The 15,496-nt window shown below is 37.0% G+C and overlaps 1 protein-coding gene across 3 annotated transcripts in view; it reads right to left on the bottom strand.

Annotated features, from left to right (window-relative positions):
* The window catches only part of ATPSCKMT (ATP synthase c subunit lysine N-methyltransferase), a 47,776-nt gene extending 32,590 nt beyond the window's left edge, over positions 1-15,186 (bottom strand). For 2 of the 3 annotated variants that reach the window (XM_056824310.1, XM_056824308.1), the window contains exons 1-2: positions 15,134-15,186; positions 6,717-7,006 (exon numbers count right to left, since the gene is read on the bottom strand). In XM_056824310.1, the coding sequence (XP_056680288.1) occupies positions 6,717-7,006; positions 15,134-15,161 (318 nt within the window). In that variant the 5' untranslated portion in view covers positions 15,162-15,186. Of the gene's footprint in view, positions 1-6,716; positions 7,007-14,056; positions 14,195-15,133 lie in introns of those variants that run through there. The other variant, XM_056824309.1, reaches the window with a different exon arrangement.
* Between the last annotated feature and the right edge of the window lie 310 nt (positions 15,187-15,496).

Raw genomic sequence — 15,496 nt, 5'->3', positions numbered from 1 at the left:
GAAGGAAATAGTGAAAGAAGAAAGAATAGGACTAGGAGTGGAAATCAAAATGTTGGGAATACATACCTGGTAATATTAACTTTGAATGTGAATGGAATGAACTCACCCATAAAGCACAAGTAAATAGCAGACTGGATTAGAAACCAAAATCCCACCATATGTTGTTTACAAGAAACACACATGAGGAAGGTAGACACACATAGGCTAAAAGTAAGCAGATGGAGCCAAATCTATTGAGCATCAACTGAGAAAAAGAAGAAATGAGAAACAATCATGATATCTGACAAAGCCAAAGTAAAAATAGATCTTGTCAAAAGAGACAGGGAAGGTAATTACATCCTGATAAAAGGGAGTATAGACAATGTATAGGGAGTATAGACAGTACTCAACATATATGCACCAAACAGCATAGGATCCAAATTTCTAAAGGAAAAATTTCTAGTGGAGCTCAAGGATGAAATAGACAGAAAAACTATACTAGTGGGAAACCTGAACCTTCCTCTATCCAAACTAGATAAATCAAAACAAAAAATAAATAAGAAAGAGGTAAGAGAAGTGAATTAAATCTTAGAAAAATTAGAATTAGTAGAGATGTGGAGAAAAATAAATAGGGACAAAAAGGAATACACCTTCTTTTCAGCAGCACATGATACATTCACAAAAATTGACCATGTATTAGGTCATAAAAACATTGCAAACAAGTGCAAAATAGTAGAAATAATAAATGAAACTTTTTCAGATCATAATGCAATGAAAATACATGGAGAGGAAAATCAAAAATTAATTGGAAATTAAATAATAAGATTCTCCAAAATCGGTTAAAGAACAAATCACAGAAACAATTAATAACTTCATTGAAGAAAATGACAATGATGGGACATCCTTTAAAAATCTATGGGATGCAGCCAAAGTAGTTCTTAGGGGGAAATTTAAATCCTTGAGTTCATATATTAACAAATTAGGGAGGGCAGAGGTCAATGAATTGGACATTATAGGATCCACCAGCAGCTCCTATATAATGAACCTGTGGGTGGTGACCTGAGAAGGAAATTGGAGGCTAGAGGAATATGGATGTAAGATAGATAAGGCAGTCAGAGGAAGAGACGCAGGAATAAAGACTCAGGGACCACAAGTTGAAAAACGTGGGGAGTAGCAAGCTCCATAATTAACTCTCTAGAAAGAGAAAGCAAGCGGGGAAATTATAAGTATGAGAAACAAGAGAACATTCGTGGAGCTAAGAACTCTAGGATATTCCCCCATGGACCAAGTGGTCAAGAGATTAATGGGAGATATGCAGGGCAGCTGTGCTGCATAAATCAGTCGGACATGAGGAACATAATAGGCCATAGCAAGATTAAGAGGTGCAAGGAGCAAGAGCAAGAGCAAGGGCTGTTAGAGCAAGAGGTGTAAGAGAAGAGGAGACTTGCACATGCTCCCCAGCTTTTATTGGGGATCTTAGGAATGTCAAGTGGAAGGTGATTAATGAATACATGACATGATATAGGTTTTGACATTGGTTGAATTGACAATGACGAAATCAAATAAGAGATTAATCGAACTCGCGCTTTGTAAAGGAATGCAGTCCAAGCCAGGGCACTGTGGCTGTCAACACCCAACCCAGGATTTTGCTAGTCCTTTGCGCTAGTCCTTTGGACTGTCCCTTTCCATACAATGAACATTAAGTGATCTAACTATGTGTCTGGTAAATGAATATATAGGATACAATATCAATACATCTATCATACTTCCAAGAGGCTAACATGCCTGGTATGCTACAGACATGCAAATCAAAAAACTTGAAAGTGAACAAATTAAAAACCCCCAGAAGTAAACCAAATTAGAGATCCTAAAAATTAAGGGAGAAATTAATAAAATCAAAAGTGATAGAACTATTGAACTAATAAATGAGACTAGAAGCTGGTATTTTGAAAAAACAACAAAATAGACAAAGTACTAGTCAATCTAATGAAAAAAAGGAAATAAGAAAACCAAATTAACAGTATCATAGATGAAAAGGGAGAATTCCCTCCAATGAAGAGGAAATTAAGCCAATCATTAAAAACTATTTTGCCCAATTATATGGCAATAAATATGCCAATCTAGATGTGGATGAATATTTACAGAAATATAAATTGCCTAGATTAACAGAAGAAGAAATAGAATTCTTAAATAACCCCATATCAGAAAAAGAAATTGAAGAGGCCATCAAAGAACTCCGTAAGAAAAAACCCCCAGGGCCTGATGAATTTACAAGTGAATTCTATCAAACATTCAAAGAACAGCTAATCCCAATACTATACAAACTACTTAATATAATAAGCAAAGAGGGAGTTCTACCAAATTCCTTTTATGACACAAATATGATACTGATTCCAAAACCAGTCAGGTCAAAAACGGAGAAAGAAAACTAGAGACCAATCTACTTAATGAACATTGATGCAAAAATCTTAAATAGGATACTAGCCAAAAGACTCCAGCAAGTGATGAGAGGGTTATTCACTATGATCAGGTGGGATTCATACCAGGAATGCAAAGATGGTTCAATATCAGGAAAACCATCCACATAATAGACCATATCAACAGGCAAACCACCAAAAATCACATAATTATCTCAATAGACACAGAAAAAGCCTTTAACAAAATACAACACTCATTCCTATCGAAAACACTAGAAAGTATAGGAATAGAAGGGTCTTTCCTAAAAATAATCAACAGTATCTATCTAAAACCATCAGCAAACATCACCTGCAATGGGGATAAACTAGATACATTCCCAATAAGATCAGGAGTGAAACAAGGATGCCCATTATTACTTCTATTATTTAACATTGTATTAGAAACACTAGCTGTAGCAATTAGAGAAGAAAAAGAAATTGAAGGCATTAAAATTGGCAATAAAAAGACCAAGCTATCATTCTTTGCGGATGATATGATGGTCTACTTAAAGAATCCTAGAGAACCAACTAAAAAGCTAGTGGAAATAATCAACAACTTTAGCAAAGTTGCAGGATACAAAATAAACCCACGTGTCATCAGCATTTCTATATATCTCCAACACATATCAGCAGCAGGAATTAGAAAGAGAAATTCCATTCAAAATCACCCTAGACAATATAAAATACTTAGGAATCTCTGCCGAGACAAACACAGGAAATATAAGAACACAACTACGTAGGGGGCAGCTGGGTAGCTCAGTGGATTGAGAACCAGCCCTAGAGATGGGAGGTCCTAGGTTCAAATCTGGCCTCAGACACTTCCCAGCTGTGTGACCCTGGGCAAGTCACTTGACCCCCCATTGCCTAGCCCTTACCACTCTTCTGCCTTGGAGCCAATACACAGTATTGACTCCAAGACAGAAGATAAGGGTTTATAAAAAGAAAAAAAGAACACAACTACAAAACACTTTCCACACAACTAAAACTAGACTTGAGCAAAACATTAACTGCTCATGGGTAGGACGAGCCAATATAATAAAAATGACCATCCTACCCAAACTTATTTATCTATTTAGTGCCATACCCATTGAACTTCCAAAAATTTTTTTTACTGATTTAGAAAAAACCATAACAAAGTTCATTTGGAAGAACAAAGGATCAAGGATATCCAGGGAAACAATGAAAAAAATGCAAAGGAAGGAGGACTTGCAGACCCAGATCTCAAACTATACTAAAAGCAGTGGTCATCAAAACAATCTGGTACTGGCTAAAAGAAAGAAAGGAGGATCAGTGGAATGGACTTGGGGTAAGTGACCTCAGCAGGACAGTCTATAATAAACCCAAAGATCCCAGCTTTGGGGACAAAAATTCACTATTTGATAAAATCTGCTGGGAAAATTGGAAGACAGTATGGGAGAGATTGGATTTGGATCAACATTTCACACCCTACACCAAGATAAACTCAGAATGAGTGAATGACTTGAATATAAAGAAGGAAACTATAAGTAAATTAGGTGAACACAGAATAGTATACATGTCAGATCTTCCGGAAAGGAAAGATTTTACGACCAAGAAAGAGTTAGAAAAAAATCACAAAATGTAAAATAAATCATTTTGATTACATCAAATTAAAAAGGTTTTGTACAAACAAAACCAATGCAAACAAAATTAGAAGGGAAGCAACAATTTGGGAAAAAAAAATCTTCATAACCAAAATCTCTGACAAGGGTCTAATTTTTCAAATTTATAAAGAGCGAAATCAATTGTACAAATAATCAAGCCATTCTCCAATTAAATAAATGGGCAATGGACATCAATAGGCAATTTACAGTTAAAGATATCAAAGGTGTAAGCACATGAAAAGGTGTTCTAAATCTCTTGAAATCAGAGAGATGCAAATCAGAATGAATGCAAACAACTCTGAAGTATCACCACACACCTAGCGAATTGGCTAGCATGACAGCAAAGGAAATTAATGAATGCTGGAGTGGATTTGGCAAAGTTGGGACATTAATGCATTGCTGTTGGAGTTGTGAATTGATCCAGCATTCTGGAGGACAATTTGAAACTATGCCCAAAAGGCACTAAAATACTGTCTGCCCTTCGATCCAGCCATAGCACTGCTGGGTTTATACCCCAAAGAATTAATAAGGAAAAAACTCGTACAAGAATATTCATACCTGCGCTCTTTGTGGGGGCAAAAAATTGGAAAATGAGGGGATGCCCTCCAATTGGGGAATGGCTGAACAAACTGTGGTATATGTTGGTGATGGAATACTATTATGCTCAAAAGAATAATGAACTAAAGGAATTCCATGTGAACTGGAACAACCTCCAGGAATTGATGCAGAGTGAGAGGTACAGAATCAGGAGAAGATTATACACAAAGACTGATACACTGTAGTACAATTGAATATAATGGACTTCACCATTAGTGGCAATGTAGTGATTCAGAACAACTCAGAGGGATTTACGAGAAAGAACACTATCTATATTCAGAGGAAAAAGTGTGGGAGTAGAAACACAGAAGAAAAACAACTGCTTGATTGTGTGGGTCGAAGGGGATATGATTGAGGATGTAGATGCTAAATGATCATCCTAGTACAAACATCAACAACATGGAAATAGGTTCTGATCAAGGACACATGTAAAACCCAATGAAATTGTGCATTGGCTACAAGAAGGGGTTGGGGGAGGGGAGGGAAAGAATATGATTCTTGTAACCAAGGAATAATGTCCTAAATTTACTAATTAAAAAAAAAAAATCACTGGACTACCTGAAAGCCATGAGCAAAAAAAAAAAAGAAGAACCTAGACATTATATTTTTTTTAAATCAAAACAAATAAAAAAAAAAAGAAATTGCCCAGTTCTCTTAAGCCCAAGTGGCAAGCTAAAAATTTTATGAATCTACTAGTCAGCTCCTGAAAAAATCTAAAATGAAAACACCCAAGAACAGCATAGCCCAAATCCAGAGCTTCCAAGTCAAAAATATTACAAGCAGCCAGAAAAAAAGAATTCAAGTACTAAGGAATCACAGTCAGGATCACATACAATTTAGCATCCACCAAATGATACAAGCTTCTAGTCCCAGCAAAACAGTAAAATCCTACAGGAGAGAAAATTAAATTGGACCTTTAATCAAAGAGAAGACTTCTATATCCTAATGAAGAGCCCAGAGCTGCAGAGAAACTTTGAAGTACAAAGATAAGTTAAGAGAAACATAAAAACTATAAATATAAGTAAATAAGCATAAGATGATGAGAGGATGATTCATATGACCCTTCTGAATCCTATCAACATCAGAGGTCATAAACAGAATGGATCTCAGAGTAGTTCTCTTATGCTTTGATGATCTTAAAATATGAATGGAAAGAGAAGGAAAGAGGAACACTGTAAGGGAGGAAAAAAGGAGGACAAAAAACTTCTCTCACAATTGGAGTATACAAGAAGAAATATATACAGATAAGGAAGAAAGTATAGGGAAGAACAGGTAGTACTTGAATTTCACCCTCACATAAGTAAAGAAACATACATTTCACTCAACAAGGAAAAAGGACAGAAAGAGGAAAAGCGAGAGGATGGAAAAGAGTAAGGGTAGACTAAGGAAAGGATTAGTCCTAAATAAAACAAACTTGTACAAAAATATTTATATCAGCTCTTTTTGCAGTGTTAAAGAATTGGAAACTGAGAGATTGTCTCAGTTTACAATGAGGGAAGCCATTGGGGAATAGCTGAAAAAGTTACAATATATAACTGTAATGAAATAATATTTTGCTAAATGAACTGATCAAGGGAATGGAATAAACCTTGGAAGATTTGTATGCACTGACACAGAGTAAAATGAGCAGAAGGAAGAGAACAATTCATATGTATTTATATTTTATAATGTATTTATATGATACATATATTATATATAGTATGTATTTACATTCTTTACAATTGACATTGTAAAGAAAAAACTTAAAAGACTCAGAAACTCTGATCAGTGCAACGACCAATTACTATTCCCATGGGTTCATGATCTATGCTACCTCTCTCCTAATAGAAAAGTTATTTCTCAAAGTGCAAAGTGACACATGTTCTGGACATGGCCAATGCAGTAACTTGTTTTACTTGATTATACATGTTTGTAATGGGTTTCTTTTTCTTTCTAATTTGAAGGAGGAACACAAAATGGGAGGGAGAAAAAGAGGACTGTTGTTGCTTTTCAAAAATAAAATGTCCTGGATGCTGACAATAATAGAACCTACTAATCACAGAAATGTCAAAGTATAACTTACAATACGTCCATCACCACTACCAATGTCTACCAGGGTTCCACTTCTACATCGTAACATCTTCAGAACATTTTCAATCTGATGTGATGTTGCAGGTACAAAAGGCAAACAAATCTTCCGGAGGGCTGGAGTTAAAAAAGGAGTAGCAACTGCATACACAGCTACTAGTGTCCCACCAATTATCCCAGGGACTAATAATCCCCAATTTATTTGTTTCAAATTCCTAACATCAACATTGGTAGTGAAATCATGTTCTGTCAGTCTTCCTTCCTGAGGTACTTCCGAAATTATACCTAGAAAGGAACACCCCCCCCAACAACAAAAAAATTACCATCAAGTCTGTCATGAAAACAATATTTATCACTACCACCCTGATGTTTTCAGTGAGTTTTCATCTTATGTTGGCCAGAACCAGGCTACCATGCCACTTTGGTCAGCTCCAAACCATGCTGCCTCAATGTACCTTTGGTTCCCATTCCTCCCTCTACTTTCCAACTCTAGTTTCCTTATATATATTGTCTTCCCATATTATAGTGTAGTCTCCTAGAGGTCAAAGACTATTTTGCTGGCTTGTAATTTTATTCCAGTACTTAGCATAGTGCACCAAGGTACATAGTAAAAACTTTCTCCACTTATTCATTTGATACTTCTAAAAGAAGCATAATTCAGTTGTACATACCTATTTCAAATGTAGGATTTTCAAACAAAGGTCATATATTTCACTAAAAAATATTAAGCTCTCTTGGAAAAATTATTCAATACCAATTGAATACAAAAATCTGTTTCTTCTACCATAATGTTGTTTTGTTGTCACCACAGGCATCTTTAGCTGACAGCTTATTCACACCTTGATAGTAATTTATGAGTTCAATATCCACAAACACAAATGCAGGTTTGGAACATTTATGTCATGAATTTATAGTTCATAACAAAATTCTCAGATTTGAATAATCATCAAAGTTTTCTTATAAATTTAATATTATCTCAGCATTATGTAAAGTGTGAGGCAGGCTCATCAAAATAGAGTTCATTTGATCATGGTTGCACAATGAGTACAAAAGAAGACTGAATACAAGATACACAAATCAAGGTCTTAAAAGTATACACTACAGCTCAAAAGAAAGTCATAAATTAGTATGTAAAGTGTTATAACTAGTCTGGGAAAAAAATATAAAGTAAATGTTCTCTACCCTGGCCTGAATACTTGTAGCACTATTCATTCATTATTTCCAAGGAAATAAAGTACTTTTAGTCCCCAAAATTAATATATTAACATCTTTTCAAAATAATTTACATGGATGCTTTGCCATTCCATTCAATTTCAGTTCATCTCATCATGTTTATTAAGAGACTACTACTTAAAAGGCATTGGACAAGGGATACAAAAACAAAAATAAAGCCATCCAAGACCTCATGGTTCTAGTGCACAGATCAGTAAATCAAACAGAGAAAGATGAGAAAATGGGAAAATGCTCTAGGAAAATCAAGGGGAAATGAATGCAGGGCATCAGGGACAGATTCATGGAAGAAACAGCACCAAAGTTGAACTACAAAGGAAGCTCAGGTTTCTGACAGGTAAAGAAAAATAAATAATATGCATTCTCATTTGTGCCCTTTTTCACTTCCACTTCTACCACCTTAATTAAGCCTTCATCACCTTTTCCATATAATTGCTTTTTTTGTGCAACCCTTACCTTCAGTCTTAGTATTAATTCTAAGACAGAAGAATAGCACGGACTAGGCAAGTGGGATTAGGTGACTTGTCCAGGGTTACACAGCTAAGAAGTGTGAGGCCAAATTTGAAACAAAAAACTCCAATCTCCAGGCCTGGCTCTCAATTCACTGAGCCATCTAGTGGCCTCTTGAAATTGCTTTTTTGGTATTCATAGCTGCACTCTTTGTGGTGGCAAAAAAAAATGGAAAATGAGGGGATGCCCTTCAATTGGGGAATGGCTGAACAAATTGTGGTATATGCTGGTGATGGAATATTATTGTGCTCAAAGTAATAATAAAGTGGAGGAATTCCATGGAGACTGGAACAACCTCCAGGAATTGATGCAGAGTGAGAGAAGCAGAGAACCAGGAGAACATTGTACACAGAGATCAATACAATGTGGTACAATCGAATGTAATGGACTTCTCTGTTAGTGGCAATGCAGTGATCCTGACCAACCCCGAAGGATCTATGAGAAAAACTACTATCCACATCCAGAGGAAACACTGTGGGAGCAGAAACACCAAAGAAAAACAACTGCTTGAATACATGGGTCGAAGGGATATGGTTGGGGATGTAGACTCTGAATGAACATCCTAGTGCAAACAACAACATGGAAATAGGTTCTGATCAAGGACACAAGTAATACCCAATGAAATTGCCCTTCGGCTCTGGGAAGAGTGGGTAGAGGGGAGGGAGGGAAATATTGTGATTATTGTAACCAAGGAATAATGTTCTAAATTGACTAAATAAATTAATTTTTTTAATTGCTTTTTTGGGGCAGCTAGGTGGCTCAGTGGATCGAGAGTCAGGCTTAGAGACAGGAGGTTCTAGGTTCCAATCTGGCCTCAGACCAGTCAGCTGTGTGACCCTGGGCAAGTCACTTGACCCCCATTGCCCAGCCCTTATCACTCTTCTGCCTTGGAGCCAATACACAGTTTTGACTCTAAGACGGAAGGTAAGGGTTTATTTTTTTTTATTATTGCTTTTTTATATAGTCTTTCTGCCCCTCTGTATTCATAGGATAGCTGTCAAAATAATCTCTGGGTACAGGTCTGAGTATGCCTTTCCCTCTTCAAAAACCTTCAATACTCCCCTATTGCTTCAAGGATTAAATATAAACTCCTTAAATTATGAAACTTTCTATCATTTGACTACAACTAACTTTTTTTTAGTTTTCACTCATACTGTTCTCCTGCATGAACTTTGCATTTTAGCTGCACATTTACTTTCTCTACTTACCATCTTCCAAACACCTCACTTTTGCACTTTTCTCATCTCCCTTATATCTGTTCAACAAAGTAATATCAAGACATTTTCAAGTGTTGCTTATGAGTTAGCTCTCCCTCAATTTTTAAAAAATTATTTATTTTTTTAATAATTAATTTAGACTATTGTTCCATGGTTACATGATTCATATTCTTTCCCTCCCCTCTCCTGGAGCTGATGAGCAATTCCACTGAGTTTTACATGTATCATTGTTCAAAACCTATTTCCGTATTATTGATATTTGAATGATCATTTCAAGCCAAAAACCACAATCATATACCCATCACACCATGCGATCAATCATGTGTTTTTCTTCTGCATTTCTATTCCCACAGTTCTTTCTCTGGATATAAGAATGTATAACATTCTTATAAGTCCCTCAGAATTGTCCTGGGTCATTGCATTGTTGCTAGTAGAAAAGTCCATTACATTCAATTGTGCCACAATGTTTCAGTTTCTGTGTACAGTATTTTCCTGGTTCTGCTCCTTTCACTCTGCATCAACTTCTGGAGGGCTTTCCAGTTCACATGGAATTGCTCCAGTTTATTAATCCTTTAAGCACAATAGTATTCCATCACCATTAGATATCACAATTTGTTCAGCCATGCCTCAATCGATGGACACTCCCTCATTTTCCAGTTTTCTGACACTACAAAGAGCATGGCTATAAATATCTTTGTGCACATATTTTTCTCTATTATCTCTTTGAGTTCCCTTCCAGCAAAATTCCAAATTGCCTTCCAGAATAGTTGGATCAATTCACATCTCCAACAGCAATGCATTAGTGTACCAATTTTGCCACATCCCTTTCAACATTTATCACTTTCCTTTACTGTCATATTGGCTAGTCTGCTAGATGTGAGGCGGTACCTCAGAGTTGTTTTTATTTGCATTTCTCCAATTATGAGAAATTTAGAACACTTTTTCATGTGCTTATTGATAGTTTTGATTTCTTTACCTGAAATATGTCCCATGCCCATTTATCAATTAGGAAATGGATTTGATTTTTTGTACAATTGACTTAGCTCCTTATAAATACGAGAAATTAGACCTTTGTAAGAGGTTTTTGTTATATTTTTCCCCAATTTGTTGCTTCCCTTCTAATTTTGGTTGCATTGGTTTTGTTTGTACAAAACCTTTTTAATTTAATGTAATCAAAATTATTCATTTTGCATTTTGTAATATTCTCCGTCTCTTGCTTGATCTTAATTTTTTTCCTTTCCCATAGATCTGACAGATATACTATTCTATGTTCATGTAATTTACTCATAATTTCCCTCTTTTTATTTAAGTCATTTACCCATTCTGAATTTATCTTGGTAGAGGGTGTGAGATGTTGATCCAAACCTAATCTCTCCCAGACTGTTTTCCAATTTTCCCAGCAGTTTTTGTCAAATAGTGGGTTCTTATCCCGAAAGCTGGGATCTTTGGGTTTATCATACACTATCTTGCTGAAAGGTCATTTACCCCAAGTCTAGTCCATAGATTTTCACATTTTTTTCATTAGTTCCCTTGATATTCTTGATCTTTTGTTCTTCTAAATGAACTTGGTTATAATTTTTTCTAATTCTATAAAAAAGTTTCTTGGTAGTTTGATAGGTATGACACTGAATAAATTGAATAGGATTGTCATTTTATATTAGCTCGTCCTACCCATGAGGAATTAATGTTTTTCCAATTATTTAGATCTAGTTTTAATTGTGTGGAAGTGTTTTGAAGTTGTGTTCATATAATGCCTGTGTTTGTCTTGGCAAATAAGATTCCTAAATATCTTATATTGTTTAGGGTGATTTTAAATGGAATTTCTCTTTCTAACTCTTGCTGCTGAATTGTGTTGGAAATATATAGAAATGCAGATGATTTAAATGGATTTATTTTGTATCCTACAACTTTGCTAAAGTTATTTCCACTAGCTTTTTAGTTGATTCTCTAGGATTCTTTAATTAGACCATCACATCATCTGCAAAGAGTAAGAGTTTAGTCTCCTCACTGCCTACTTTAATCCCTTCGATTTCTTTTTCTTCTCTAATCGCTACTGATGTTTCTAGTACAATGTTAAATAATAGAGGTGATAATATACTTTTGCTTCACTCCTGATCTTAATGGAAAGCAAATTTTTTGTTATGAACAAAAAATCTACTCTCCTTTCCCACCACTCCGCAATCCAGTCCAATGAAAAAGAAAAAGAAAACCCTTCTAATAAACATGAATAGTGAAGTAACATAAATTCAATGACTATGTCCAAAAATGTGTTCCTTTAAATTTCAATAATGCTGTAGTGCTTTATCTGAATCACTTCCTTGCACTCATCACATTCTACCTCATGGCACATTCATTTGTTCAGATGTTTAGTAAAAGGTGCCTGCTGTTTAGAAAGCAATATTCTTGGTGACTGGGAAGATAAATTTGGATAAAACATCCTTCATATACATCAAGCTTACAGTTTAATTGGAGTAATCATTTGGACACATCTTTCTTATTAATATCATAAGTTTCTTGATGGTAGTAGTGCTCTTTTTCATCTTTGAATCTCCAATACAAGGCAATATTTAAGAATTTGTTTAACATGCCAATCCACCAAACTAAATGTTACTTTTTAAGGAAGAATAAAGATATTATCTTTTGCTATAGAAAGCAGATATGCCAGTCAGTGATTTAATGATTATGCCTGTGGCAGTTAGAAGTGAAAAAGTGTGCCAGAAGTTTATAGTCCTTTGACCAGTATGTATGCCTTAACAAATTCATGAAGGATCCTAATGCAATAAAGAAAATACTCAAACATCCTACATCCCAGAATAGGCATTTTTCTCTAAATACCGATAATGCTCATAATATTGATCTCCTTTCCAGACAATAAACACTAGCCAAGTGAATTAATGATTTTTCTCTCTTCATCCTTATTTGTATATCATGTTCCAAGTCTTAGAACAGTTTTAAAATTTAAGCTTTTAAATCTTAGTACAGTTCGCTTAAAATTACACTAAGACTTTTGGAATACCCAATAGATATAATCCTTTAATAGCCTGTTATTAATCATTACCATGTTGTAAAAAATGAAGAATCATAAATAAAGAGAATCATGAAAAGATTTATGTGAATTCATCTGTGCCTTCTGTTTTCCCTGGCTTCCTTCAAGTTCTAGCTAAAAGTTTATCTTCTAAAGGAAGCCTCTCCCAATCTCTTCTCATTCTAGTGACTTCCATCTGTTGATTATTTCCTATTTTTCTTTTCGGTATTTGCAAATGGTCTTCCCCATCTGAGCTCCAAGAAACAGTTATCTTTTGTCTTTCCTTATATCAGAGGACCTTAATATTTACTAAAGACTGAAAACTGAAGTTGGGGGGGGGGGGGGAGAATGACTACAATCCATGTAAAGCATAGAACAACAAAACAATTGATTCTGAATACTATGAAATTACAATGGCCAAGGGCACCTAAAGGCTCAGTGCATTGAGAACCTGACCAAGAGCCAGGAGGTGCAGGGTTCAAACCCAACCTAATACATTTCTTACCTATGTGACTCAAGGTAAGTCATTTAACCCACATTGCCTAGCCCCATAATGAACTTATAGCACAGTTGCCAAAGATGCTATCTGTGGGCACTCGAAAATACATACACACACACACACACACAGAGTTGGTTACTAGAAAGGCAGAGGGACTAGGGCAAAGGCACAGGGACTAGGGCAAAGCTGCTCCTCTCCCCCTAACTTGATGACATTTTTTCACGTCCTCACCCCTCTGCCCAGCAGCCCTATGGTAGCCCACAGAGGGGAATCCAGTGATTAGGCCATTCCCCTTCCCCTCTCTACACTGGCTGAAGATATTCCTTACTTCACCTACCCAATGGGAGCTTTTTCTCCCTCCCTATGTGGGTTAAGGGTGGGGGGTACCCAGCATGGGGGAGGAGGGCAAGGCACTTGATTTGGAGGGTGAGGTGCCTGCCCCCCCCACTCCATCTCTAATAGGTTTGCTATCACTGGGTATGGGCTGCCTTAGAACCACTACATAGTATTGATTCTAACACAGAAAGTAAGGGTTTTAAAAAAGAAATTATAATGGCCACACTGGGCCCCCAAAAAAGAGAAATGAAGAAGTACTCCAAACTTTGTGGAGGTAGGGAGTTGATTCTAGAACATTGGATATAACTAGCCTTTTTCCAGAATATTGATTAGCTCTGAACAATGTTTTTTCCCTTCTTTCTCATTTGTTATTATATAGAATGGCTCTTTAGGAGGGGGATCCAGTGGAAAATCTGTTACATAAAAACAAGATATATAAATAACATTTATAATTTTCTTAGATGCTTACATAACTAAATTTCAGGTAACTTTAGTATGGTTGCAAAGTTAGGACTTACAAAATGAGCCTGAACATGTCCTAGCCATCAAGTCATCATGGTGAATCTCTCCAGGACTATTACAAATCTTTGGGTATGGGACTTACCTAGAATTTAAACCTGATCCTTTGGGAACAATGTTTAAGGGGTTTAATAAATATACTCTCAAATGTACTTCAACAATTGGCCTGGAGCCAGGCTTGTTAAGTGTGAGCCCTGGGCAGAAAAGGATGCCCTCTCCATGAGTTGTTTTCATTTCGCAAACTTAAAATTTTGACTGGTCATTCACTATAGGCATTAACCCAGTCTGTTTTCAAGCATTTGTTTAGCATTTACAGTATGCGAGTTACCATGCTAGGCCCTGATGATACAAGGGCAGACAAAATCAACAAATATTAACTTAGGTGCCAGGGACTACAACAAGTGCTGAGAATACCAAAAAGGCAAGATGTCCCAGACCTCAGGAAGCTCACGGTCTAATAGGGTAAGTAGGAAAGAATCCAAAGAGGGAAGGCATTAAAAGTGAGCGTACAGTGACCTGTGCACAATAAGACCTGAGTGAAGGTCCCCGACTTACTCTAAAGAAGGAAACGCATTAACAATATGCACCCTACACTTGGGAGGTGAATGTAAAGGAAAAAGGATTTCAGATGATGAGGGATGAGAATCGCTGCAGGTAATTCGAGTCAAGAACCACAGGCTCAAAGAATGCCAGTTTACGCTTTAATGGGCTTGGTCAGTTTCTTCCCCAGCCCCACCCCCATCTCCCAGCCCTCTACCTCCACCGCCCACCTGAGGCTCGAGCTCAACCCGAAGCTCGAACTCAACATAGGCCGGGAACGTTAACGGCCCAGCGCTTCCCCAACTGCCAGGGCTTCCCACGCGTGTCCATGGGAGAGCGGAGTCAAGTCTTCCCAATTTTCCCCACCCCCCATTCACCAGGAGGCGCCGCCACACTCGCAGCCAAAGCAAAAGGGCTGGGAAAGCACGTCGCACGGAACAGTTCAGCCCTACCCGGGTCTTCCCACCCCCTGCCCGCCGCCACCAGTGAAGACAAACACGCCGGAAAACTCCAAACTATCTCCTTACTGGCCTGACCTCCTTCTCCTCCTCCTCCTTTCCCCATCGCGAGAACTCCGGCCGATGGAGCGGGACACTACCATCTCTGAGGAATAGGTAGGGGAGGAGGGAGAAGAAAAAGGCCTATTTTGAAGAGACATAATTTTGTTCTCCCTTATTGTCCAGAAATTTCTAAATTCTCTTTGTTTAAGGTGGGGGAAGAGTTTTCCTCTTGGGAATATCTGCATGCAAGGGAAGACATTGCAATCAGCCGTTGGCAGCATCCTAAAACTTGCCCCCCCCGCCATTTTCTACATAATGGTTATCTCCGAGGGCCGCTGATTCCAGAAAGTACTGGACGGCGGAAATAGTCTCGGGCCGAAAAATAAATCGCGAAGCATA

This window comes from Monodelphis domestica, chromosome 3 (assembly GCF_027887165.1).
Source record: "Monodelphis domestica isolate mMonDom1 chromosome 3, mMonDom1.pri, whole genome shotgun sequence".
NCBI lineage: Eukaryota > Metazoa > Chordata > Mammalia > Didelphimorphia > Didelphidae > Monodelphis > Monodelphis domestica.
This window is presented reverse-complemented; position numbering and strand designations above follow the sequence as displayed.